At 49.1% G+C, this 26,077-nt stretch overlaps 2 protein-coding genes across 6 annotated transcripts in view; one reads left to right on the top strand and one right to left on the bottom strand.

Annotated features, from left to right (window-relative positions):
• MYH11 (myosin heavy chain 11) overlaps window positions 1-11,968 on the top strand; it is a gene marked incomplete at its 5' end in the record, with an annotated part of 109,277 nt that extends 97,309 nt beyond the window's left edge. For 2 of the 3 annotated variants that reach the window (XM_082360751.1, XM_082360750.1), the window contains 8 exons: window positions 162-323; window positions 704-832; window positions 1,134-1,222; window positions 1,658-1,781; window positions 2,387-2,595; window positions 3,529-3,637; window positions 3,715-3,887; window positions 11,260-11,968. In XM_082360751.1, the coding sequence (XP_082216877.1) occupies window positions 162-323; window positions 704-832; window positions 1,134-1,222; window positions 1,658-1,781; window positions 2,387-2,595; window positions 3,529-3,637; window positions 3,715-3,887; window positions 11,260-11,392 (1,128 nt within the window). In that variant the 3' untranslated portion in view covers window positions 11,393-11,968. Of the gene's footprint in view, window positions 1-161; window positions 324-703; window positions 833-1,133; window positions 1,223-1,657; window positions 1,782-2,386; window positions 2,596-3,528; window positions 3,638-3,714; window positions 3,888-8,079; window positions 8,119-11,259 lie in introns of all 3 variants that reach the window. The other variant, XM_082360752.1, reaches the window with a different exon arrangement.
• Window positions 11,969-12,818: 850 nt separating this feature from the next.
• The window catches only part of NDE1 (nudE neurodevelopment protein 1), a 36,145-nt gene continuing 22,886 nt past the window's right edge, over window positions 12,819-26,077 (bottom strand). For 2 of the 3 annotated variants that reach the window (XM_082360773.1, XM_082360775.1), the window contains 5 exons: window positions 19,008-19,144; window positions 17,507-17,686; window positions 16,122-16,213; window positions 14,920-15,071; window positions 12,819-14,089 (listed from right to left, as the gene is read on the bottom strand). In XM_082360773.1, the coding sequence (XP_082216899.1) occupies window positions 13,996-14,089; window positions 14,920-15,071; window positions 16,122-16,213; window positions 17,507-17,686; window positions 19,008-19,144 (655 nt within the window). In that variant the 3' untranslated portion in view covers window positions 12,819-13,995. Of the gene's footprint in view, window positions 14,221-14,919; window positions 15,072-16,121; window positions 16,214-17,506; window positions 17,687-19,007; window positions 19,145-26,077 lie in introns of all 3 variants that reach the window. The other variant, XM_082360774.1, reaches the window with a different exon arrangement.

Raw genomic sequence — 26,077 nt, 5'->3', positions numbered from 1 at the left:
TTCCTCCCACCTCCACTTCCTGGCTTCATGGAGACTCTGATCTCTCACCCGCGACCTGGGGATGAGAAACCCGCCTTGCAGGTGGTTGTGCAAACCTGGGCGCTGGGAAGGGATCCTAGGGGCGGCCTTGCCCGGCAGCGCACATCTCTCTCCTTGCTCAGCTTCACGAGTACGAGACGGAACTGGAAGACGAGAGAAAGCAACGTGCCCTGGCAGTGGCGGCCAAGAAGAAGCTGGAAGGGGACCTGAAGGACCTGGAGCTGCAGGCTGACTCGGCCATCAAGGGGAGGGAGGAAGCCATCAAGCAGCTGCGAAAACTGCAGGTGGGTGATGCCCCGAGGGCCAGGCGCGCGGGGGAAGCCAGGTCAGCAGCAGTGGGAGGACACAGGCCTCCCTCTGCCGCCGGTGCCTGGTCACCTGGTGCCTTTCCATCACCCTTTAGCTTTGGGGGCTGTTTCCTGCCCTGGGTGGGGGGAGCCAACATCAGGTGTTTGGCTGCGGCCCCCAGGTCTCAGCACCGCTTCTTAGACAGGTCTGCGGAGCCCATCCAGAACCGTGCCCCCAGGCAGCCAGCTGGCCATGTGAGGCTGAGGGCTCTGTGGTCAATCGTGGGAAATCCTAGGGTTGGCACAGAAAGGTAATTTGGGCAGCAGGACTTGGTGAGTAAGGACCTCTTAGCTGGTCCCGCCTGTTGACCACGCAGGCTCAGACAAAGGACTTCCAGAGAGAGCTGGAAGACGCCCGCGCCTCCCGGGATGAGATCTTTGCCACGGCCAAAGAGAACGAGAAGAAGGCCAAGAGCTTGGAGGCAGACCTCATGCAGCTCCAGGAGGTAAAGGCTTCTTCTCGCCGCGAGAGTCCTGATGGGGATGCCGTGATAGCAGCCCCGGGCACCCCCAGCTTGTGCACCCTCGTCCAGCATTCCACATGGGTGGGCCCCGCAGCGAGGGTGTGGAAAGACACAGGGTTTCCTTCCTGATGGATCTGCAGGCCTCCCCCTGAGCTCAGAGGAGGCCGAGCCATTTTAGAGACGGCTGGGGGCCTGGTGACAGGAACGGGGTGGCCTCTCGGGTGGGCTCAGCCCTTTCCTGGCAGACAGCAGGTTTCCCTCCTCCCCACCTGCCACCGTCCAGGATCTAGCCGCGGCCGAGAGGGCTCGCAAGCAGGCAGACCTGGAGAAGGAGGAGCTGGCTGAGGAGCTGGCCGGCAGCGTGTCTGGAAGGTATGAGCCTCGTGGGGAAAAAGGGGGCTCCCTAGACGCAGGTGATGAGGGAGAGGCAGTCAGAGGAGAGTCTCCTGGACCCCATTTCAATGCTGAAAATGACAGAATGTTCAGCTGAGCTTGTGACAGGGGTCACGGGGTTCTCATACCGTTTGAGGGTGTAGCCAGTTTCACTCATTCTGAATGAATGGCATGGTGGGGACGGGGCGTCTGGGGACGTCGGGGAGGAGGGAGCTGATCCCCACCCCAGGCCTGGCTTTGCTGACACCAATTGGCTGCCCACTTCCCACTGTGTACCTTTGGACAAGCCTCTAAGCCTCTCTGAGCCTCAGTTATAAAAGGCGGCAACCCTGAGGCATTGCTTCTCCAAGAGAGGAAGCTCTCTAAGCCTCTGAGTGGAGGCTGGAGGCCCCAGAGCGGCTGCCTTTCCCTTAGGAACGCGCTGCAGGACGAGAAGCGCCGCCTGGAGGCCCGGATCGCGCAGCTGGAGGAGGAGCTGGAGGAAGAGCAAGGCAACATGGAGGCCATGAGTGACCGAGTCCGGAAGGCCACACAGCAGGTGGGGCCGGGGCGGCCAGGAGCAGGGCAGCACACGCCTCAGATCCGCCCCGTCCCAGGCCCCACACGGCTTCAGGACAGGCTCCTGTGTGCCAGGCCCTGGTGGGGGTGGACGAGAATGCAAAGACGGGAGAGCAGGGACGTCTGCTCCCGAGCATCCACTCCCTCCCCTTCCGGTCACGCCAGCACCCCGCCTGCAGCACCTCCTTTGGTGGCTCCCTCCAGTAGGCGATGCTCGCCCATAAGGGCCTTGGCGGTCTCCTTCCTGCTCTTTCCTCAGCCCCCGCCTTACAACAGTGAGCACTCAGTGATATCACTGAGTGCCAGCTCCATGATGGGCGCTGGGGACCCATCGTGTGACCTGGGCACCTGGGTGGCACCGGGATGCTTCCTGGAAGAGCTGCCTCTTGAGCTGGGTCTTCAAGGATGGCCCAGAAGGAGCTGGCTGCTGGAGGGGAAGGAGGAGGGCTTCTGGGTGCTCCTGCTCCAGGGACCTGCGCGGAGGCCAACGAAGGCTGGGGACTGCGGGGGGGGAGCCGTTCATCTCAGTGCACCGTCTGGCACTTCCCAAGCCCTCCACCTGGTGACCTTCACCCTCCTCCCCAGGCCGAGCAGCTCAACAATGAGCTGGCCACGGAGCGCAGCACGGCCCAGAAGAATGAAAGTGCGCGGCAGCAGCTTGAGCGGCAGAACAAGGAGCTGCGGAGCAAGCTGCAGGAGATGGAGGGGGCAGTCAAGTCCAAGTTCAAGTCCACCATTGCGGCTCTGGAAGCCAAGATCGCACAGCTAGAGGAGCAGGTTGAGCAGGAGGCCAGGTACGGTGGGACCAGTGCCCAAACGACAGCCGGCTTGCCGGTGAGTGGCGGGGATGTCGGGGGTCAGTCAGCCTCTCTGGGCATCAGTTCTGGCTGAGAAATCAGCTCAGTGGTACCTGCGCTGCAGCTGTGTTGGGAGAACTGAGTGAGAACGTAGGAAGGTGCTGTGCCCTGGCCTGGCCCGGAGTAAGCCTCTGAGACATTAGCTGCTCTAAGCAGCATGACTCCTCAGTGATGTCAGCCAGACTTCCCAGGAGCTCACGTCACTTTGCCTAACGTGTGTCTGCAGGAGGTCACATTAGTGGGTACACAAAACATCCAAATCATCAGCCCCTTCAGCACACACAAACATGGGAAGGCTTCTCACTTAAGTACGGTCCCTGAGCTGTAAGGTCACAGCACATTCATGACCATCAGATAGGGTTGGGATCCTTGCATTGTTTTTGCTTTTGGTGGTGGCTTTACGGATAACTCACATACCACACAGTTCACACATTTAAAGTGTACAGTTCAGTGGCTTTCGGTGTACGATTCATAGGCACACGCTCACCACAGTCAACTGTAGCACGCTGTCATCACCAATAAGCAGCCCTGTATCCTTAACCATCACCCTCTATCTCCCATCCCCAGCCAGCCACTGATTTACTTTCTGTCGTCTCTGTTGTCTATTCTGGACATTTTGTAAGGTGGGATCATACATCACGAGGCCTTTTGTGACTGGCTTCTTTCACGGAGCATGTTTTCAAGGCTCCCCCATGCTGTAGCCGACGTCAGCACTTCATTCCTTTTCATGGACAAACATTATTCTCAGGATGAGCCCTGATTTGGGCTCAGGAAAAGTGCCCACCGTGGGCCATGCTGGTCTGGTTTACACACTGACTGCAAGGGAGGCCCTCCCCATCCGAACCGTCCCCACCCCCACTGTGTGCGCAGAGAGAAACAGGCGGCCGCCAAGTCGGTGAAGCAGAAGGACAAGAAGCTGAAGGAGGCCCTGCTGCAGGTGGAAGACGAGCGCAAAATGGCAGAGCAGTACAAGGAGCAGGTAACCCTGCCCCGCGCCCGCCCAGCCCCGCAGGCCCCGCCACAGACCCCCCTGACCCCCGGGCCTCTCCTTGACAGGCTGAGAAAGGAAACACGAGGGTCAAGCAACTCAAGAGGCAGCTGGAGGAGGCGGAGGAGGAGTCCCAGCGCATCAACGCCAACCGCAGGAAGCTGCAGCGGGAGCTGGATGAGGCCACGGAGAGCAACGAGGCCATGGGCCGCGAGGTGACGGCGCTCAAGAGCAAGCTCAGGTGAGGGACCAGCCCCCGGGGGCCTCGCCTCACGGGCTGGGTGCACGGGTCGGCCTGAAACCTCCACAGCGGCTCAGAGCCCCTTTCCCCGAAGCCCTCGCAGCTTTCCGGCTCAGCACCATGTACGCAGCACCAGCGTGGGCTGGACGTGGGTGGGGCCCAGATCACAGGCCCCTCCCCCCCCTCTGAGCAGCACCCCTTCTGTCCTAACAACCGCTCCCGTCCCATCCTCCAGGTGAGGAGGAGGAGGAGGAGGAGGAGGAGGAGGAGGAGGCAGTACCTCCATCTCCTGAGACCTTTCTTCACTGTGTCATCAACATCTGCAGAACCCCTTCTCTCTTAACCTCTTTTCTGGACTTTGTCTTCCCCACCTTTCCCTAACTCGGCGTTTCTCTGCACTACTGCCATTCAGGGCTGAATAATTCTCCATCGTGGGCTGGCCTGTGCCCCGTAGGATGTTGAGCAGCATTCCTAGCCTCCACCCACTAGATGCAGTGGCACTTCCCCCAACGTCCCCCGGGGGGGCCATCGCCCACAGTCGAGACCCTCTGCCATAAGTGGACTGGGGTTGTTCTCTCTCCCACAGCCCTGAACCTCTGGGCCTGAAGCGGGTAGGCGCTCCCCTGCTCCTCAGGGCTCCTTCCCATCCCCTGGTCCACCTGGTGCCCTGAAGGTTTTAGCTCCGTGCTTCCTATCACACTCGCTCACACCCTCCAGCAGGTGGGTGATCCAGCCTCTCAAGTCCATGAGCTTCTCTCCTCCAGGACCCTGCCACTCCCTGGGCATTCCCAGGAACTCTCAGCCCTAATGTGCCCATCAAGCACCCATCATCTGCCTGCCACCACCTTTCTTCAGCTCACTCCCTCTGTCTCCGCCGGGGTCTCCAACCCCTCGGCCCATCCTCTCATCCTCTCGCAGCCCCACCGACTCCATGGTTATGGTCAGCCTCTCCCACATCCTCCACACTCTGGTCTCCCCTCCTGCTGTGTTGTGTTGACTTGGTTAAAACACAACCCAAATTAAACCCAACTGCCAACCTTCTGCAGCTCAAAGCAGTGTGTTAAAGCAAACAGGTGTGCTGCCACTTCCGCTGGAAACTCTTAAATCACAGAACCAAGCCAACCTCACTTAACGCTGCCTGGACTTTTGCCTCCCCGTTCCTCTCAGTCCCCGCCTCCTCTCACCCCTCCCCCATCCTCTCAGCCCTCCCCCCTTAGGTATCTGCTTTTCACTCTCCCTAAACTTACTATCCCTGCCATCCTCACTCTCAGCTGATGACTTCACTTCCTGTTTAATGGAAAAATGGAAACTATCATGAAGTATAGACAAGCCCCCACTTCCCTATCGACACACCTCCCTACATCTGTGCTCATTTCCTCTATTTTTTTCCCCCATTTCTGTGCTCAACTGTCCAGCACCAACTGAGGTCCACCCCACCATCAGACCCACCCCCCCTTGTTTAACTGAGGACGTTGTTCCTGAAAGTCCTATCCTTCTCCCTTGTGATGTGTTCTCTCTCACTGAGTCATTCCATTAGGTGAACAAACCCAACCCCGCTTCCCTGCTGTTACCACAAAACTCTAACTCAGTGGTCAGTCCTCAGTCCTCACCTGACTCAGCAGCATATGCTACAGCCCATCACTCCTCCTTACTGGGCCTCCCAGATACCACCCTCACCTGGTATCCTTCCTACCTTTCTGGCCATGTTTCATCTCTTCTGCTGGTACCTCATCTCAAAGCCCAGTTGCTGTTGGTCTGCCCAGGGTGCCATCTTGGTCCTCTCCCCATCCCCCCCATTCCCCCCCTCTCCACCCCCCCCCATCTTCCTGCCCCAGGGCGCCATCCTGGTCCTCTCTCTCCATCCCTACTGCTGCTCATTCCTTAGGTGATCTGAACCAGCCTGGTGGCTTCAAAGTTCCACCTATAGCTCGTGACTTCCTAGTTTATCTCCAGCCCAGACTTCCTGGGATTCCAGACCTCCTTGACATTCCCATTCAATGCCTAACAGGCAGTTCACACCTAAACATACCCCAACCTGGGCCCTGACTGAACCCCTTCACCCCAAAACCAGCTCTTCTCACAGTCCTCCGCAGCTGAAAGTTGCCATTAATCCAGGCCACAAACCTTGTGCTCATTCTTTATTTTTCTCTCTCCTTTACACCCTGCATCCACTCTGTTAGGAAATCTGGTCAACTCTCCCTTAAAAAATACTCTACATCCAGAATCCAACCACTGCTTGCCACCCTGGTCCAAGCTACCCTCTCCTCCCATCTAGACAACTTTCTCAGCCTCCTTGTGGCCTCTCTGCGTCCATACTGGCCCCTTACAGTCCGTTCTCAACACAGAAATGGAGCTGGATCACGTCCCTCCTCTGCTTGGAGCTCTCTATGGGGGCTCCACCTCACTCAGAGCCAAAGTAACATCTTCACAATGGTTAGTTCCACTAGGCCCTACGTCATCTCTGTCCTCTGCCTCCTAAATTACTCCTCCACCTCCACCTCTTCCTACACTGCCTCAAGGCCCTTGCACCGGCTGCTCTCTCTGCCTGGAATGCCCCTCCCCCGGCTTGCTGCACTAGCTGGCCCCTCCTTCCCTTCCTGCAGGTGTTCACTCACCCATGTTACTAGAATTTCCTACCTTACTCTTTACCGTTCTCCTCTCTCTTACCCACTTGTCATCATGGAACTTGCTATTTCTTTTACTTATCTCGTACACAGTCTGTCCTCACTCCTGGCCTGCGAGCCCATGAACACAGAGGCTTTGTCTGCTTATTCATCCCCAGTGTCTGGGATAGTGCTGGGCACAGAATAAACCTGCAATCGTTGAGTCAGAGGTGATGTTTCTCCAACCTCAGGCATTCTCGTACCCCCTTTGCCATTTTGCCTTACCACCTGTACTTTTGTTGACTTGATGTTTTCTTTGAAATTAACTATTTCATCATACATATGTCGATTTACAAATGAAACCTACCACCCCTGTACTGTTAAACCAGCATGCCTTGCATCAACAGGTCACAGTGAAGTTAAAACAGTGAAAACTAAACAATAGTGAGTTCTAGCTATTGTGGCCACAAATTGATGACTATGACCTGAAGGCGGACTTCTCAGTTAAAAAGGGAATGACAAAGACATTGGCACCAAACGGATTCTCTGACATAATCAGATGTATTTAAGAGTGGAAAAGGGACTACCTTTCTCACTGTGCAATTCAGCAGTCCAAAGGCATACCTAGGACCCCTCTGCAATCACCTGGCATCTCAACTCCAGACTCTTGAGAACCACTGCACGAGACAAGGGGAAAGCCCGAACCCCTTTCAGGAGGGGAAAGAGAGTGACTGGCTCAGAGCACAGGGATTTGGGAAGGAGCCCCCTGCCCGTGCAAGGTGAGGGGTGGTGCGTCCCCACTGCTGGGCCCCCCAGCACTTGCTCGGCTGCCCCAGACAACGACCCTTCTTGGGCTGTACAGGCTGGCGTTGGACTAACCATTTTTTACAGTTAATATGAACACGCACACAACATACAAGTGGAAGACGGGTCCTACCTTTTCCACCTTCTCTGAGTCCTCTAGATGTACAAAAGCACAAAATCAAGCACTAGAGCCTTGAGTGAGGTGGGCAAGCCTAGCCAGCTCCTCAGCGAGCAAGAAATTACAGAGCAAGTTTCACACAGTTTTACCAGGCAGGTAAATCTCAACACAAGCCCTGCTTAGAGCCCGACCAACGCACCTATCACTCCTGACACCACCAGGCATCTCCACAGGAGCCGCCCAGGGTGCCCACCCCTACTGTCTTGCTACGGGCATAAAAGGCAACGAAGACAGAGTAATGATACTAAAGTGAGAGGCTGCTGCGGGCTCCTTGCCCAGGTCTGTTCAGCTTCTGTTCCCACAAGGCTATTCTGGACTAGCTTACTCAGATTCCTTTACCTTCCTGAACAGATATGCAGAATGGGAGGAAGCCACCTGAGTTCTTCAGAGAAGCTCTGAAGGACAGAAATTTGCTTTTTAATTGGGGAAAAAAAGGCTCGTCCTTTTGTGTGCCAGCCTCTCTGAGAGCTCGTGGCTTCAGGTGCTCCACCGTAAGGGTGACTTAAAAGTGCCTTTAATTATTTAATTGAAGCAAATGCATTGATGATTAAAATTGCACTTGAATGGGAGGATGGTAACCACCGGGGACTCTCTCTCTCTGTTTCAGAGGCCCCCTCCCCCAGGAAACTCCGCAATGACTCACCAGGTATCATGCCTGCAGCTTCGCGGCTCGTGTGTGTGTGTATCTCTTGGTTTCCATTTCCCTTCTGCCAACCCACCCCCCTGCCCCCCGCCCCCCTTTTGTGGCCCTCGCAAATTCCTGGGATTCCTACAAAATCTGAAGGCTTAGATATCTTAGTTCAAAACTGTCTTTCATCAAAACCAACATCGACACAAGAAGACCTCATCTCTTTACCCATTTTCCTTCCTTCCTTCCTTCCTCCCTCCCGCTTTGGCGTGTCACATGGCACTGGTGTGGCCTGTCGCCGCGTCCTGAGAGTTTAGGGGCTGTGCGTGGCTTGGATGGCTCTTACCTGGGTGACAGGCCCCTGGTAATGATGAGGCCGTGCCTGTGCCGTACTCCCTCGTCTGGCTCAGACACCGCGCTGGGCAGACGTGCCAGCTCCACTGTCTGGGTACCGTCCTGGAGAACGGCTTCCATCCAGCTGGTCTGGTTCACAAGTCAGAATTAGCAAAGCACAGGGTCACGGTGGCCGCGGCCCAGCAATGTGCCCCCCAAGGCGGGGTTTCCACACACGCGTGCGAGGGAAACGAGCTCGCACCCCGATGTCTCACTGGGGTTGCGTGGGGCTTGAGTGAGGGCCAGCTGCTAACTGCATCTTCAGTGCACGAGGGCCACACCAGCCACCACAGGGCCAGGCACGGTCCAGGCAGAGCCTTTACTGGAGGTCTCACGGGCACGTGTTCACGGACCGGGGATGGAGACCCAAGACTCAGGGAGCGCACGGGGCCTTCACAAGACAGGGTTAAGAGGCCTCGACTTCTCTGGGCTCCTGACAACGTCTTCACACGTGAAGTGAGGCACCTGGGGCCCGGCTTTCGCCTCATCCTCCTTGAGGGGCCCAGCCAGCCCTGCCTTGTGTTTGTCTTCTCTCTTGGAGAATCCCGCCTTGCTGTCGCTACCCAAATACTTAAAGCTGGATGAGGTCTTGGCAGGAGTTTTAGGCAGGAGCATCACGCCTCTAAGACACAGCTTTTGAGCAGTTTTTCTGCCAGCTCATCCCGATCACGGGATAAGCTGGAGTCTAGGGTTGGCTGGGGCGTAGGACCCACCCGTTGATGGAAACTGAGTCCTTGCAAAGCGGCAGGTGCTCACGCTCTTGTGCCGATCCCTGGGATGCCAAGAGTGCCTTAGATACATTTCTGAGTCCATGAATAGAATCCAAATTCTCCAAGATCAGACCCTTCAAGAAAATTTTAGAGGGGTCCTTTACTTCCTGTGACAGATATAGCCAGTGTCAACCTTTGCCTAGGATTTGAAGCCAGTTCCTTCAAGAAAGGCCCCTGAACCAGAACAGACCGGCTTCAGGACTGGTGCCCACGCAGGGGGCTTACAGGGACCCAGGTGCGATTGATTTACTTCTGAGATCAAGGGAGCGCATAGATCAGCTAAACTCCTCTAGTTAGCAAATGCAGACTCTTCAGAGAGACAAAGGGAGCCTGAGCCACTGTTTCCAGGTCCAGGCCATCCCATCCAGTTTTGAACCTGGAGGGTTAGACATGGAGGAGAGCTGTGTGGATGGCTGCTGAGCCCTGCACGCCAGGACCCTGCTCTGTCCCGAGTTCTTGGAGAACACAGTGCTAAAGCAGGAAGAGACTTTCAAAGAACCTCTAGAGACTGAGTGATAGAAAGTTAGTTCCAAAGGAGCTGGAGGACTTCCCTAGCGGTCCAGTGGTTAGGACTCTGTGCTTCCACTGCAGGGGGCACAAGTTCAATCCCTGGTTGGGGAAGTTCTGCATTTGAGGTGCGGTCAAAAATAAATAAATAAATAAAAGGAGCTGGAGGCCTAGAAGCTTCCCTCTGATGGGAGTGAGGCTGATCCAGGTCTTTAGTCGGCAGTAGCTACTAAGTATTTATTCCTGATCGCTGCCCCTTGGGAAGTACCATCCACCGTCCACAGTGGGTTTTACCAGCCCGGGTTCCTCCCACCCTTGGACCCCAGAAGGCTCGTGTTGGGAAGCCCCATGTCAGCGATCAGGAATCTCTCGGCCTTGCTTATGCCTCCTGTCTTACCTGAGTTGCCCCCTTTGACTAAAGAACTGACGGGCTGGGTTCACTGGGATGGGCTCACGCTCGTGGCTTTTCTGTCCAGCCTTTGTGTGGCGAGGCGGGTCGTTTTTGTTGCAAAAAACTTGCTTTCTTCTTAGACATCCTAAAATGAGTGAAGACCTGTCAAACAGGGTCAGATGGCTGGAGCCCAACACACAACATTATTTGTTGTGGTCACTGAAAAGAAGGCAAACTTTCCTTCCAAACAGTGGAGGTTAAGTGCAGGCGGCTCTAATTTTTCCTCCTCCTGCCTGCCCCGCCCTCCTACGCAAAGCCTCACTTCAGGTGACCAGGGCAGGCCCTGTGGGAAAAGTGCATCCGGCAGGACGGAGGAGAGGAGATGGGAGCGGGAAGGACAGAGAGAAAGGGGTGTCCCACCAGCTAGGGCTAAAAGACACCCTGGATTAACATGTCTAATGTTTTTCTGACAAATATTCATTGAGCACCCGTTCTATGCCTTGCACGGTGCCTGCCATGGTGCGCCCAAAACAGACGAGATCCCTGCCCTGGGGGAACTCAGAACAAGAATTCTGCTCCATAAAAGCAGAGCAATGCGGTGCCTTTAACCAGACAGCACCCTTGGCATCTACACAGGGACCTCCTTCCCTCTCAAGGGTTGGTGGTCATTCTCACCTTCCTCCAATTCAAAACCTAAACCCCTCCCCGCTTTTCCTTCTGAAAGCGAGGAGGTGCAGACACAACAGGTCCCCCTCATCCCTGCTCCACAGTGTAGGATCCCATGAGGCCATCACGCCCACTTGCCTTTTTTCCTTCTTTTCTAAACAGAAATCCACAGCCAACCAGAATCCTGTGGGTCAGCAAACAACCAAGCCAGACATTTTTTAAAGCAGATGGTCCTGCTTTGAAAAACGTACTTTGCCCCCATTCCAGCTGATTAAATGCACCCATACGGGTCAGGATTTGTTCACTTCAACGTGAATATTTGCATCTCATTTGAGTTTGTTTGTGTTTGTTTTTTGCCCCGTCTGAAAATCTCTTCCAAGCCCGAGGGAGATTTCTGTACTAAAGAAATGTGTGTTTTCTTAACACCCACAGGCGAGGGAACGAGACCTCTTTTGTCCCCTCGAGAAGGTCTGGAGGACGTAGAGTTATTGAAAACGCGGACGGTTCTGAAGAGGATATGGACGCTCGCGATGCAGACTTCAACGGAACCAAAGCCAGTGAATGAACAACTTGCTCAAAACAGGGCAGAACCAAGCCCAGTGGACTCCTCTTAGCACCGTCTAAATCCATTTTCAAGCTCCAAACGTCACAGACACCCCTCACGATGACTATAAAGACCACCACCCTGCATTCAGGGCATCAACGTAAGTTTGGAACAATGTACCGAAGGAGAAAAACCCACCAGGAGACACAGACACACCCACTCCCTCTGCCAAGAACTGTGCAGAGATTTTGAATTTTTAGAAGAATATATCCACGGTAACTAATCACTGGCAACTTAGTTTACGTGAATTGGGGAGAAAGTCACCACGATGGGTGCCACTGTCCCCACCCCCAGCCCTTCCTGCCCCATGGACTCTTCCATCGTCCCGGTGGGCCCTGGTTTGAGAATTCCTCTTCCCTCCGGTTCCCACACATCAGATGCACACAGTTCACCGAGACCAAGTGCCTTCTGTAGTCACGTGAATTAAAAAGGAGATGCCGCTCAAACGGCTGAGAGCAAGAATGTCACGCTGTTTTATATGCACCCCAGCTGTACTTAAGGACACCCTCACTAATAAAAGGTTATAAATCACTAGAATGGAGTTGACTTTTCTGTTGTTTTCTACAGAAAAAGGACGGGGTTGGGGGGGTGGCCTCATTTAATCCTCACGACAACCCTATGAAGTCAGGGTTATTATTTCATTAAATGGGGAAACTGAGGCCCAGGGAGGTGAGATGCATCGTCCGAGACCCCACAACTGGCCAAGAGAAGAGCAGAGACACAGAGTGAGTGGGAGTGCGGGGCTCCTCCACACAGGAGGTGGGCGGCTCGAGGCCCAGGGAGTAGGACCATGCCCGGGAAGAACATCTTTATCAATCAGAACAGCACGTATTTAACGTGAAGAATACGAGTTCCTTGAATGTTTGAGTTAAAACACAAGACTTCGCCCGGCAGGGCTCGACAAACTTTTTCTATAAAGGCCCAGAAAGTTGAGTATTTTAGCCTCCATCATGGTCTCTGTCACATTTTTGTTTTCTTTAAAAACAATTAAACCACCCTTTAAAAATGTAAAAACCGTTCTTGGCGTGAGGGCCATAAAAACCAGGCCTGGGCCCGTCCCTTCCTTGGCCTGCGTGTCCTAGACAGAGATCCCTGGCGAAGTTTCCACTCAACACATATGATTCCATACACCAACTCCATGGGATCAAACAGACTGAAAAGAGGGGAATTACAGAAACCAAGGATGCACTGAATGACCAAATGCTAATACACCCTGAACAGGACACACACGTGTCCCAATACAATTCTAAGAAGCTGACTCGATAGGAAATCTTTAAAAAAGTAGTTTTTTTCATAGTCACTTGGTTAAAAAAACAAGTTTTTCATCACCAGATAGCAAACACAGAAGCACAAAGGCAGCAGCATTTACTGACCACCACAAACTAGCTGAAAATCAGTTTCTCTTGATTTTATTGTTCTTTTAAAAAAATAAAAGTACATCTTTTACTGATATAGGTTAGAATGTTGCCAGGGCAACGAAGTGGGCACTCAAGTTTAATTCTCTGCTGAATTTCAGTAGCATTTGAAAAGTTCTGTTTTCAACTCAAGGATATTTTTGCTGTTCTTTTGGAAAAATAACTTAGTAACAGAAGGCCGTTAAGCTGCACGCACGCGCTGGAATTCATGTGTTCTTTTTACTTGCGTCCAAAGTGTGAGACGGCCGTTCACAACCAGCAGGGATGAGCTGCATGCCATCTGTGTGGAAATCCTGGGTTCGTTTCTTCTTTAATAAGGAACCTCCCACCGACAGTCCTGGTGGTTTAATCTTATTCGAAGGTCACCCCAATTATTTCATCAAGGCTTTGAATGAAGTCCTGTTCTTAGGGGCTGCATTACCAAGGCCATCACACCCCAGAGACCCTAAGGGTCCTGAAGCAGAGGTCACCCCCAGGCCAGGACAGAGGGGCTCAGGACAACTTACAGCCAGGATTGGTCTAAAGAGGACACAGAGTTTCCACTGACCTGGTCCCACAAAACGTACTCTGAAACTCAAGCATGCCTCTAAAAGCCTCAGTGAGAGGCAGATTAAAAAGTCTCAGAGGTACACCACACCACAGTTTAAATAAAAGGTACATGCCTGTTCTGTTCTTCACCCCTAGATGTGATTTCAGTGCACTGATCCCTGTTGTGCCAAAGAGCACTGGAGATTTTGTTCTGGAAGAAGCTACAGCGAAGTGGGGGCCGGAGTGAGCCTGAGATGGGCTCAGACCCCACTTTATAGGTGTCCCGGTCATGGAAAACACCTCTCAAGACCAATCAGGACTCAGGTCTGCTGAAAATGATGGGGCAGCCTCAGCACCCACGTCGCCATTTCCAGAGGGTCCGCTTTGTCCCTGTCCACTGGCAACACCCCAACAAGGAGGCCAGAGGTTATGAGATGGCATTTCCTGGGGACGACCACCCAGGGCCACAGGCGATCCCCGCCCCCGCTGTCACTGGCTAGTGCGACTGCTTGCTCGTATTTCTCAAACTAACTTAAAAAAAAACAAAAACCTAGTTTAAAGAGGGTAGGAGGGTAAAATGACTCCTGCACAGACACCGGGGCCTTGGCTTCCGTGGATTTCCTAAAGCAACATCTTGACTACACCCTGGGCTGACGGCAGCGACGGTGAGGAAATATTTGAAGGCGGCTTCCCAAATTCCAGGCGTTTTCCCAACCTTCAGACAGAGCAAACCAAATTAGGCGGACATTACAGCTGTTATAGACTGGCTAGCACGGGGGCCCACAAAGTTATAAGAGTGAATATCAAGGTCGGGAGCAGTGTCTCACTGGGTCTCAATTTTCTCTCCTGTGAAATGAAGACAAGGACACTGGCTATCTAGGGCTCACGTGCCCAAGGCCACACAAAAAGCCCAGTCACAGAAGACGCTCCAAAAAAACACCCACATCTAAAGGTCCGGAAGTTATGTGCATGCTGGGGAGAACGATTCTTCATTTCCTGTCCTCTGTCTGCCACTGACCGCCCCCAAATTTACGTGGCCTGGGGTCCAGTGAGATGGTGGCACATCTTACAGAATTCTAGAATCTGGAAGCTGCACTGATTTTCTTCAGGCAAGAAAATAAATGAAGCTGTTAGAGGTCAGATTTGTGTTTTCCAATCAGGTGACTGGCTTCAGGCATCTAGTCTGGCTGATTTAGTTTCCTGAAGGTTCTAAAGGTTAAAAAAAAAAATCCTCTTTTGGGGGAAGCAGAGCAGTGTTTGAAGCTTGAGTCCTAAACAAGGGAGTGATTTATACAAAGGACATTCTCACAGCATGACCAGGAGCTGGGGCTGCAGAATCAAGTAATAAAAATGACCCTCTCCTTGGCCGTTTGCCTGAACCAGCAGACACCACCTAACTCTGTCTTAAGGGATGGGGTAGAGGATAATACCTCATTGACATAATCACGCGACTTTGAAAAATGGCTATGGGTCAGGGGTCAGAGGCTCCCGGCTGGAGAGGATGGGTTCTCCCGACACTGAGGAGGAACAGCAGAAGGTACTGACCCTTTGTCACCCAGATGCACGCTGGTGCTGCCTGGCCGCCTGTCGCCGCCGTCTCTGTTCTTGCTCCCCCACCCCGAGGCTGGGCCACTGGGTCGGTTTGGGGACTGATCATACACGAAGTTCCGGCAGGAAGCAAGTTTGGACTCCAGAGCCTGGAGAGAAATATGCTTTCCTGTCTCAAGCTGAAGACAAGAACTCTTGCCTCTCACCAGAGCCCATACACTTAATAATAGCTTAAGACAGTGGTTGTCAAACTGGGTTGTGTGTTAGAATCCCAAAGCGTGCCCCACCCCATCCCCAAATTCAATGTACGTCCAACTCGTAGAACTGGTAGTCTAAGGTATTTAGGAGCTTCCAGAAGAGTCCCCAACCCGACCTATGATTTAAGTCTGCCTATAAGAAATATGAAATCAACTTTTGGAATCATCCACTCTCTCCGCTACCTTGTAAAACATGCACCAAGCGGCAGGAGGTTTGAAGAAGGACTTGCCTCGCTGTAAACAGACCCTCTGGAAACCAAATGGGTACTGAGATCACCCTGGGCTTCTGTATACTCTAACTAAACATAAAAACCTGCTTATATAACAGCAATCCAAAAAACCGAAAGCCAAAAGGAAAAACAATAGAAAACGAGTTGCAAGCTTCTATTAACTCTGAATGCATACATTCTGGTCAATAACAGACTGGCAGGACTTAAACTCTGTGGCTTTCCAGGCATCATTTTTAAAAATAAGAAAAACAACTACAGAGAATATCTATGTGATTTCTTAAGCACAAAAGACTCCTTCCCTGGAATTAACATAAAACCTATAAGGTCACGTTCTCTGCCCTAGTCTTTCAAGATTTTCCCTTTAACTCCCTGAGAAATTAAAAAAAGGGAAGGCAGTTTTCAAGTGTTTCTCAGTTTTTTCAAATGAAGAAAAAATATCATAGATACCATCCGAATCTCCCAAATTGCCAGGGAAAATGGTACAGGGAAAGAAAGATATAGCCAGGGATCAAAGGGTGACTCAGGGTCAGAGCCCGGGTGTTTGTCAGAAACAACACCCACAGAAGCGCAGCGACTGTAAGGGACACGAGAGCCAGGGCTACACCTGCACCTCATGAAGCCTCTGCCAGAGGGGAAGCAATAGGTAAGGTCACCCCTCAAGTCTTCTGAAGATAGAAGACACCACACGGACCCCGGGGAAGTGCCATCTTACCCCCACTTTCCGCAGCAGGTCTCCCACAATGTTGAGGGCAGATATCCGGGCCGCCGGTGTGAGGGGGGTCCCCCCAGTGGAGTCGTCCAGACCTGCGTGTGCAAAAGGATGCACACATGACACCAACACACACTCAAAAGTCTGTGCACTAACGTCTCTGAACGCGAAACCCGGGGGTGGGCGAGCAAGCCCCTCTGATCCCAACGCTGCCCTGTTTCGGTCAATGGTTTGTTGCCTAACATAACAAGAGCATCTGATGACCAACTTCTTGCAGCCATATAATGACTATACTTAATATTTATCTTTACCTGCTATTCTTTTTAAACAAAATCAAAATAAGCCCTCTTAAACTCCTAGGAATTCCCTACAGTTAATTAACATTAACAGCCTCTGAACAAGCCCCACTGGTAAGGGTTCTACTCCTCAGAGCCTCCTCTCTCTTCAAAGCAGGGCTCACGGACCAGCAGGACCAGCATCACCTGGGCACGTGTTAGAAACGCAGGATCTCAGGCCCTGCCCAGACCTGCTACATCTGAGGCCCAGCTGAGTCATGTGCTTATTCAAGTGTGCTCTAGACTGGGATTCTGGGAACCTCACACTCTTCATCCTGGGCACAAGCTGAGGGACAGGGAGCATGTGGTGGTGTAACCCCGGGAGCCGGCCTGTCATCTGCCAGCTGCGTGATGTCAGGCCAGCTCCTCAACTCAGGGCCTCAGTCTCCTCATCCATCACGTGGGGACAGCACTTGCATTACTTGCGTCTTGGGCCGTGGTGCGAATCCAGTGAGGTCATGTGTAAATACAAAGCACAGTACGCAGAGGGACTGGCATATCCTAAGTGCTCGATAATTGTCTATTTTTATTATTTACTATTAAGTGGCCCAATCAGAACCTCACAGTTAATCAGTCAGCAGCGGGGCTGGGGAAGAACTCAAATTTCTTGGTTTTTACTGCATAGCACAGGTTATGCTGGATCCAGTTCTAGATGATGTATTGCTGGACCCATAGAATGCTTTTTAAATTTTTTATTTGGTTACTGAAATTTTTAATTTGGGCGATTTCATATTAGACAAGAGGATTTCTGGCTTCTGGTGAAGAGTGGAGTGTCTGCTGGGCCCACACCTCTTGCGGTAGAAGCAGAGTGGCAGCTGCCCCTCTGGATGAGGCTTCCATTCTCTAGTTTGCCGCAGACTCCACTACTCCCTATCATCTTACATCCAAGAGGCTCCTCCCACCCACCACAATGGTCTGCCCCTGTGAGCACCACAGTTTGCTCCCTGCTGTACAGCCTGGTCCTGCTTCTCTCTCACCCAGGACCCGCCCCGGTTCTCACCCAGGAAAGCTTTGTGAAGCCAAGAGAACCCTCCCAATTCCCATCCTCCTTACCACGTCTGAACGTCCCAGGTGTGTTTAAGCTAGAGCTGGGTCCTCGATGAGCTATGGGGGTGGATGGCACAGAACCAGTGGCCTGTACAGCTGTGTCTGTCCTTTCAGCTTCCACAGAGCTGGGCATGGGGGTCCTGGGTTTCTCCTGCTTTTGCTGCACAGCCAATTCTTGCCGCAAATCTGGGCCAGGAAAAGGATTCAGATTAATTCCCTGCTTTGAGTGATGGGGCAGGGGGAGGGTCAACAGGAGACACGGGTCAGCAAGAAGAACCACCAGAGTGAAAAACTCCAGGTGGAAACCCTGAATGAAGCAAATCCCAAAGGACCTTGCCTGGAAGGCTTGCAAAACTACATGGTTTTTCTTTTGAGTAAAAACAAAAAGGTTTAAAATTTTTTTCAAATCATGGCAGTGATACACTACTGCTTTTACTGTTTTAAGAGAATTCAAATGTATCAAGGTATACACAGAATACTAAGTGAAAATGTGCTTTCCCAACCCGTCCTCAAATGCCCCTCCTCACTCCTAATCACTGTAACATGAGGGAGGTCTTCTCAATCCTTTTTCTCTGCATTTCACACATAGTTTATATGTGTATCTATTAAGCATGTTAAGATGAATAACTTTTATTAAGCGTAAATAGAAACATACATCTACTATCTATGTGTTTTCCCCCCTTCAATGATATGTCCTAACAGGCTTTTTTATTTATTTAATTTTTTTGGCCAAGCGGCATGCGGGATCTTGGTTCTCCAACCAGGGATCGAACCCGTACCCCCTGCAGTGGAAGCACGGATTCTTAACCACTGGACCGCCAGGGAAGTGGTCCCCTAACAAGCTTTCTATGACTACATTTATATCTATACCGTATTTGTTTGAACAACTGTTTAACATTCCACAAAATAAATCTATGTAATTTACTTAACCACTTCGTTACTGATGGGCATTTAGGAACAACTACCTTTTAAACTTAAAAGAGTTTTTCTTTCTAAACCCCCTTCTACTGGCTACACATTAGAAACCAAATGAATGTCATAAACAATTAATTGGGACTTTAACAAAATCTCTTATGGACCCAACTTGGATGACTTGCTAATGTCTTAGAGTTAGAAAGCTCTACCTCTAGAAGTGCTACCTCCAAAGAGCAAACGCTGATGAGATTCTGGAGTTCCAAGCCACGTGTATCAGCAGCCATCAAGTCACAAAAGTAATGGGCTGGCTAGCAATTCCATCAACAGGCATTTTCTCCCCACAAAACTCCTGTGCTCCTGATGAGCATAAAGCGGGTGCTGGGCTTAAATACCCACAACGGGTCTCTACAGGGTTGGACATCTGACAATTCTTAGCACAGAGTGGGGACCAAGGCTCAGCCTGCCCGGTGTGGTCCCTGCCCTCGGAACACAGGTAATGCTGGGTGATGCTGTGGGACAGGACACCCTCAGGCCCGGCCGGAGAGGGCACAACGGCGGTGAAACACACAGAGCAAAGCCAAGGCCTCCTGACCTCTGGCTTCATCCTTCAGTCGCTGAACAGATTCTAGGAGATTCTCCTTCTCGTCCAGTTCGCTCTCCAGGAAGGCATTTCTTTCAATGGCTTGATTCAAGCGCTGTTCAAAGTCCTCAAGAGACATGATCGTGGCCCTGGATGAGAGACAAGCAAAGCTGCCCAAGACAGCAGACGGCGTATCCGTCTGGCACCTACAGACCCGGGAAGCAAGAAGGGTCATGCACACATGGTGCAAGTCCCAGCTCTGGCACGTCCTAATCCCACAGAGCTGAGCAGGCCCCTCAACCTTCCGGGACCCGGCTCTTCACCTGCACAGTGGGAACCTCTCAGCTCACGAGGTGCACACGGCTGTTCCAGGGGGTTAAATGAGATCATGTCCATAAAGCACTTAGCAACGAGCCAGGACCTAATTAGGACCACAGACAGGCCCCGGTCAGATGCCACGACGCGGCATGTTCCATCTTGTCTCGGAGACTCACAATGCAGTCAGCATTCAAAGCATCCCACTAAAATGCACACGCAATGTAATAACACGCATTTAAACAGCTAAGGGAGGCCATCTTCATCCCTCAGTTACCTTAAAAAGTTAAAAAAGTTCACAACGCCCAGCCCCAGCCCAGCTGCCCTAACAACCGCTTCTGTTGGACAGTGTAGATAGCCACTGGAATGCCGTGTTAAAGGCACTGGCAGGGTTCCCTGGTGGCACAGTGGATAAGAATCTGCCTGCCAATGCAGGGGACACAGGTTCGAGCCCTGGTCTGGGAAGATCCCACATGCTGCGGAGCAACTAAGCCCGAGCGCCTAGAGCCCGTGCTCCGCAACAAGAGAAGCCACTGCAATGAGAAGCCCGTGCACTGCAACGAAGAGCAGCCCCCGCTTGCCGCAACTAGAAAAAGCCCACACACAGCAATGAAGACTCAATGCAGCCAAAAAAAAAAAAAGGGTACTGACAAGTGCTGCAATAAGGAAATCTGTTTAACTGTCTGGACAAGCTACTTTCTCTGGGCCTCAGTTTCCTCACATGCAAAGCAGGGGTAATAACAGAAACTCCGCATGGGGTGGGGGGCTGGGGAGTGCAGCAACACACAAAACACACAACAGATGTTTCACACATAAGTGCTCAATAACTGTCAGCAATTTTTCTCACTGATCCCGTGCTCGTCCCCAGAAGACCTTTAACATCCCCATAACTGTATCTCATGGTGATCAGAAGCATTTGTTTGAAGTGGAACCCATGAGTTAACACCTTGCTCTAACGTGTAAGACTAGCTAAGTGTCCCCGGGCAACTTAACTTCTCTGGGCCTCTGGGCCTCCAACAGCAAAGTGAGGATCAATCATTCATTTATTCAGCACTTTCTACTATGTCCAGATTGAGTATTAGTATTAGTTCCTACCTCAAAGGGTCTTTAGAGGTAAAGAAGATAAAGTTACCAAAAGTGCCTGATTTAAATATCATCCCTTGGGACTTCCCTGGTGGCGCAGTGGTTAAGAATCCGCCTGCCAATGCAGGGGACATGGGTTCGAGCCCTGGTCTGGGCAGATCTCACATGCCGCGGAGCAACTAAGCCCGTGTGCCACAACTACTGAGCCTGCGCTCTAGAGCCCACGAGCCACAACTACTGAGCCCGTGTGCTGCAACTACTGAGCCCGTGTGCTGCAACTACTGAGCCTGCACTCTAGAGCCCGCGAGCCACAACTACTGAGCCCGTGTGCCACAGCTACTGAGGCCTGTGTGCCTAGAGTCCATGCTCCACAACAAGAGAAGCCACCGCAATGAGAAGCCCGTACACTGCAGCAAAGAGTAGCCCCCACTCACTGCAAATAGAGAAAGCTCACACGCAGCAACAAAGACCCAACGCACCGAAAAATAAATAAATAAATTTAATAAATAAATAAATATCATCCTTTGTTGTTTTTAGAGTACAAGACTGGAACCAGTTAAAGTGACCCTAAGGCTGGCATGTCAAACAACAACAAAAAAAGATGAAATAGCTAGGAATTCATGTAACAGCAAACATGTAAGACTTTATTGTAGGGCACAGAGGCTTGTCAAAATGCAGACATATGGTATTTATGAGGAGGAAGACCCCAAATCATAAAGAAATCAATTCTCCATAAGTTACCTAATAAGTTTAACACCATCTAATAAAAATATGAACAGGTTTTTACTGGGGGACACAGGCACCAGGGACTGATTTGAAATATGATGTGATAATGAAACAAGAATGGCCAGGAGAGGAACGTTAGCTACAAAAAAGAATGAGATCTCACCATCTGCAACAACATGGATGGACCTAGAGGGTATTATACTAAGTAAAATAAGTCAGACAGAGAAAGACAGATACCATATATTTCACTTATATGTGTAATCTAAAGAATAAAACAAATGGGGACTTACCCAGTGGCACAGTGGGTAAGACTCCGTGCTCCCAATGCAGGGGACCCAGGTTCGATCCCTGGTCAGGGAACGAGATCCCACATGCATGCCACAACTATGAGTTCAGATGCCACAACCAAGGAGCCCGCCTGCCGCAACTAAGACCCGGCGCAACCAACCAAACAAATAAATCTTAAAAAAAAAAAAAATTGGCCAAACCAGAATTTAAAAAAATAAATAAAAACAAAACAAATGAACAAATACAACAAAACAGATGCAGAGTTACAGATACAGAGAATAAACAGGTGGTTGCCAGAGGGGAGGAGGTTAGGGAGAGGAGAGGAATAGGTGAGGAAGACCAAGAGGTACAAACTTCCAGTAGCAAAATAAATGAGTCACAGGTATGAAAAATACAGTGTGGGGAATACAGTCAATAACTATGTAACAATCTTTGTATGGTGACATCTTAGACTTATTGTGGCCATCATTTTGAAATGTATAGAAATACTGAATTACTATATTGTATAACAGGAACTAACACAGTAGGTCAATTATACTTCAAAACAAACTCATTAAAAAAGAGATCAGATTTGTGGTTACAGACGCGGGGGATAGGAGGAAGGGGAACTGGCTGAAGATGGTCAAAAGGTACAAACTTCTAGCTAAAAGGTAAACAAGTACTAGGGATGCAATGCACAACATGATAATTATAATGAACACTGCTCTATGTTATGTGTGAAAGTTGTTAAGAGAGTAAATTCTAAGAGTTCTCATCACAAGGAAAACACTTTTTTCTATTTTTTAATATTGTATCTATATGAGGTGATGGACGTTCACTAAACTTATTGTGATAATCATTTTATGATGCATATAAGTCAAATCATCGTGCTGTTCACTTAAACGTATACTGTACTGTATGTCAATTACATCTCAATAAAACTGGAAGAAAAAATGGGCCAGGAGAACTCTGAAAAAGAAGAGAACAGGGGCACTAGCTCCCCTAGATACAAAGAACACGCTCTTTAAAGCCTCAGTAGTGAACAGTGTGCTGCAGAGTGAAACAGTTATAAGACCAGACAGACCAAGGAGAGCCAAAGGTCCAGAAATAGATCCAAATACATAGGAGAATTTATGATAAAGGTGGCATCACGAATCACTGATGAAAAGATGGTTGGTTCAATTCTAGGTCTGGGGACTAGCAGGTAGCCACCTGGAAAAAATTAATGTTGGATCCACACCTCATGCTACACCCGAAGATGAATTCCAACTAGATCAAAAATTTAAACTCAGTATTTGGTCAAAATCTACTACTGGCTTCTGGAATGCCAGAGAACCAACTTCAGCGGCATTTCTGGCATTCCTGAACCTGTGTGGATCAACGACCCCCTGACTGTATACAATCAGGCCGAGTCAGTAATATCAGCAGGGCACAGCACAGAGACTTATTGTTACTATGTGACTATTTGCTTTCAAATAAAGGTAAGCATCCTAGTTGTCCCCTGAGTGGAAAAAGCTTTATGTTCTTTTTTTTTTTTTTTTTTTATGTTCTTTATATGGTGAAATTCTGCCAACTGATGTATTTGCATATTTATTATCATAAGAGTAAAATGCTGCAATACATAAAAACTGTGAAAGCTGTTAATCTCATGGACAGTTACGAGAACCTGAAAATAGTTAAGCAGGAAAAGAGATTTTCAGTAAATATGAATATTAAGAGATACATCTGTTAGATAACTAAGAACATATCCTTTTTGAGCCAATAAATACTTAAAAGTCTATGTATCACCAATAAATACTTAAAAGTCTATGTATCACCTCACACCCATCAGAATGGCCTCCATCCCAAGAACAGAAAATAACAAGTGTTGGTGAGGATGTGGTGGGAATGTAAAGTGGTGTGTCATTATGAAAACTGTATGGAGGTTCTGTAAAAAATTAAAAGTAGAATTACTGTATGATCCAGCAGTCCCACCTCTGGGTACATATCCAAAAGAACTGAAAGCAGGATCTCAAAGAGGTATCTGTACACCCTTGTTCACTGCAGCATTATTCATAAGAGCCAACAGGTGGAAGCAACCCAAGTGTCCACTGACAGATAAATGGATAAAGAAAATGCAGTACATACATGCAACGAAATATTATGCAGCCTTAAAAAAGGGAAATCCTGTCACATGCTACAACACGGACAAATCTCAAGGACATTATGCTAAGAGAAGAAGCCAGTCACGAAAGGACACATCCTATTTGATTCCATTCATATGGAGTTTCTAATGTATTCAAAATCATAGAAACAGAAAGTAGAAAAGTGATTATCAAGGGCTGAAGGGAACAGGGAGCGGAATTAATGTTTAGTGGGTATAGAGTTTCAATGTTGCAAGATGAAAAAGTTCTGAAGAGCTGTTGGCCAATAATGTGAATACATATGATACTACTGAACTGCACACTTAAAAATGGTTAAGGTGGTAAATTTGATGTCAAATTTTTTACCACAAAAAATTAAAAATAAAAAAGTCTATGTAGAGAATTCCCTGGCAGTCCACTGTTTAGGACTCTGTGCTTCCACTGCAGGGGCCTGTATTTGATCCCTGGTTGGGGAACTAGGATCACACAAGCCATGTGGCAGAGCCAAAAAAAAAAAAAAAGTGTCTATGTAATAACACATAGACACTTTTTTAAAAAATTAGATTAAATCAATTTTAATCTTCATTGAACTTTTTGGCATCTTGACCTTCACACATTAAACAAAATACCCTTTAAGGAATATATTTACTTTTTAGTTAATTCAGTTAGGCCTGGAGTCTTTCAAGGTTATCCTTTTACAAGGTCATCTCCTTCCTCAGTTAAAAGTGAGCCATTTGGTTTTGCGGATGTACAGTTGGAGAGACCAAAATAAGCAAATAGCTGATGGTGCTGATAAATTGCCGTTCTTGCAGTAGACTGTCAAATTTTCCACATATAACTATTAAAATTTTATAATGAAATTGTAAATTGTAATGTTTTAAAGTTTTTTTTTAATAAAACTTCAGTATTCCAGAACTTTATTTGTTCTATAATGATGATTTGGGTCTCTACCACATCTGATTTTAACATTCAACTATTCAGCATGTGGCTAAAATGTGAATCCAGTGCATCTTCAGGAGAGAGAAAGAAAGAAAGGAAACATAAAAATACAAGAAGAAAACATAGGCTAATTGCTTTATAAACCTGGGACTGCAGATAAATTTGCCTACACAGAAATCCAAATAACTTTCAATAGTAACATATGCAATAGACAAAGATGGAAGACAAATGACAAACTCCTAACATTTTCAATTCATATCATAAACAAATATATAAACATCTGCTAGAAACTGATGAGAAAAAACAACCAGCAATCCAATTTGAAAACAGGCAAGAAGATAAAGAGTTCACAGAAAAAGAAATAAAACAGTTATTAAATATATGAAAAGGAACTCAAGATCACTCATAATTCAGAAATGTACCTATTTGTCACCTATTAGATTGGCAGAAATCCAAAGTTTGAAAAACACTGTTTAGTGAAGCTATTTGGAAAATGGAGACTTACTCACATAGGTGTTGGGAATGGAAATTGGTACAAATGTAGAGAACAATTGGGAAAAAACTATCAAAACACATATGCATATGTCCTTTCACCCAAGAATTCCACTTCTGGGAATTTATTCTACAGATATACATCTATGCAAGCAATGCATATCATTCACTACAGCAACACTTATCAATGCAAAAGAATGGAAATGCAGCAAATATCCAGCCGTGGGGGGGACGAATAAATAATTATGTATCATACAATACCAACCATACAATAAAATATTATGCACTTGGAAAAAAACAACAACAAAGAATCCTCTGTGTCCTACTACAGAATGACCTCCAAAATCTATTATGTGACAAAGCAAGATGTACAATAGTACATACATTCTGTATACAGAATGCTCTTTTGTGGGGAAAAAAAACGGGGGGGGGGGGGATAATACAAATTTCTATTTGCTTGAATTTGAATTTAAAAACTCTACCCCTTTGTATATATATATATTTTTTTAATGTTTATTTGTTTATTTATTTATTTATTTATTTGGCTGCACGGGGTCTTAGTTGAAGCACGCAGGATCTTTGGTGCCGCATGCCGGATCCTTAGTTGCAGCATGTGGGCTCTTTTTAGTTGCGGCATGTGGGATCTAGTTCCCTGACCAGGGATCGAACTCTGGCCCCCTGCATTGCGAGTGTGGAGCCTCAGCCACTGGACCACCAGGGAAATCCCTGTATATTATTTTTGAATCACGTAAATGTACTATCTCTTTGTGATAGACTGCATTATTGGTCCCAATTCTTCATCCTCCCTGTAGCCACACCCTTGCTTTGGCCTCATTGTGGGTGGAATGTACTTTCCCACCCCTTGACAGGGCTTGGCCGTGTGACTTGCTTTCATCAAGGATATATGGGTAGAAATGATCGTAAGCCAGTGGCTTGCCAAAAATCAGAAAATACTACAAAGCCACAGGAACCAAGTCATTATGGTGTTGGTAGTAATTCATAAATTGCACGTTAGACAAAAAAGAGAGAAGAATCCTGAATTAGATTCCAGAATATACAGTCAGTCCTCCACATCTGTGGGTTGCACATCCTTGGACTCAACCAACTACAAATCAAAATTATTCAGGAAAAAAAAGT

This window comes from Balaenoptera borealis (genome assembly GCF_965194805.1).
Source record: "Balaenoptera borealis genome assembly, chromosome: 16".
Taxonomy (NCBI): Eukaryota; Metazoa; Chordata; class Mammalia; order Artiodactyla; family Balaenopteridae; genus Balaenoptera; species Balaenoptera borealis.
The sequence above is the reverse complement of the archived record's forward strand: the minus strand, read 5'-3'. Positions and strand labels throughout refer to the sequence as shown.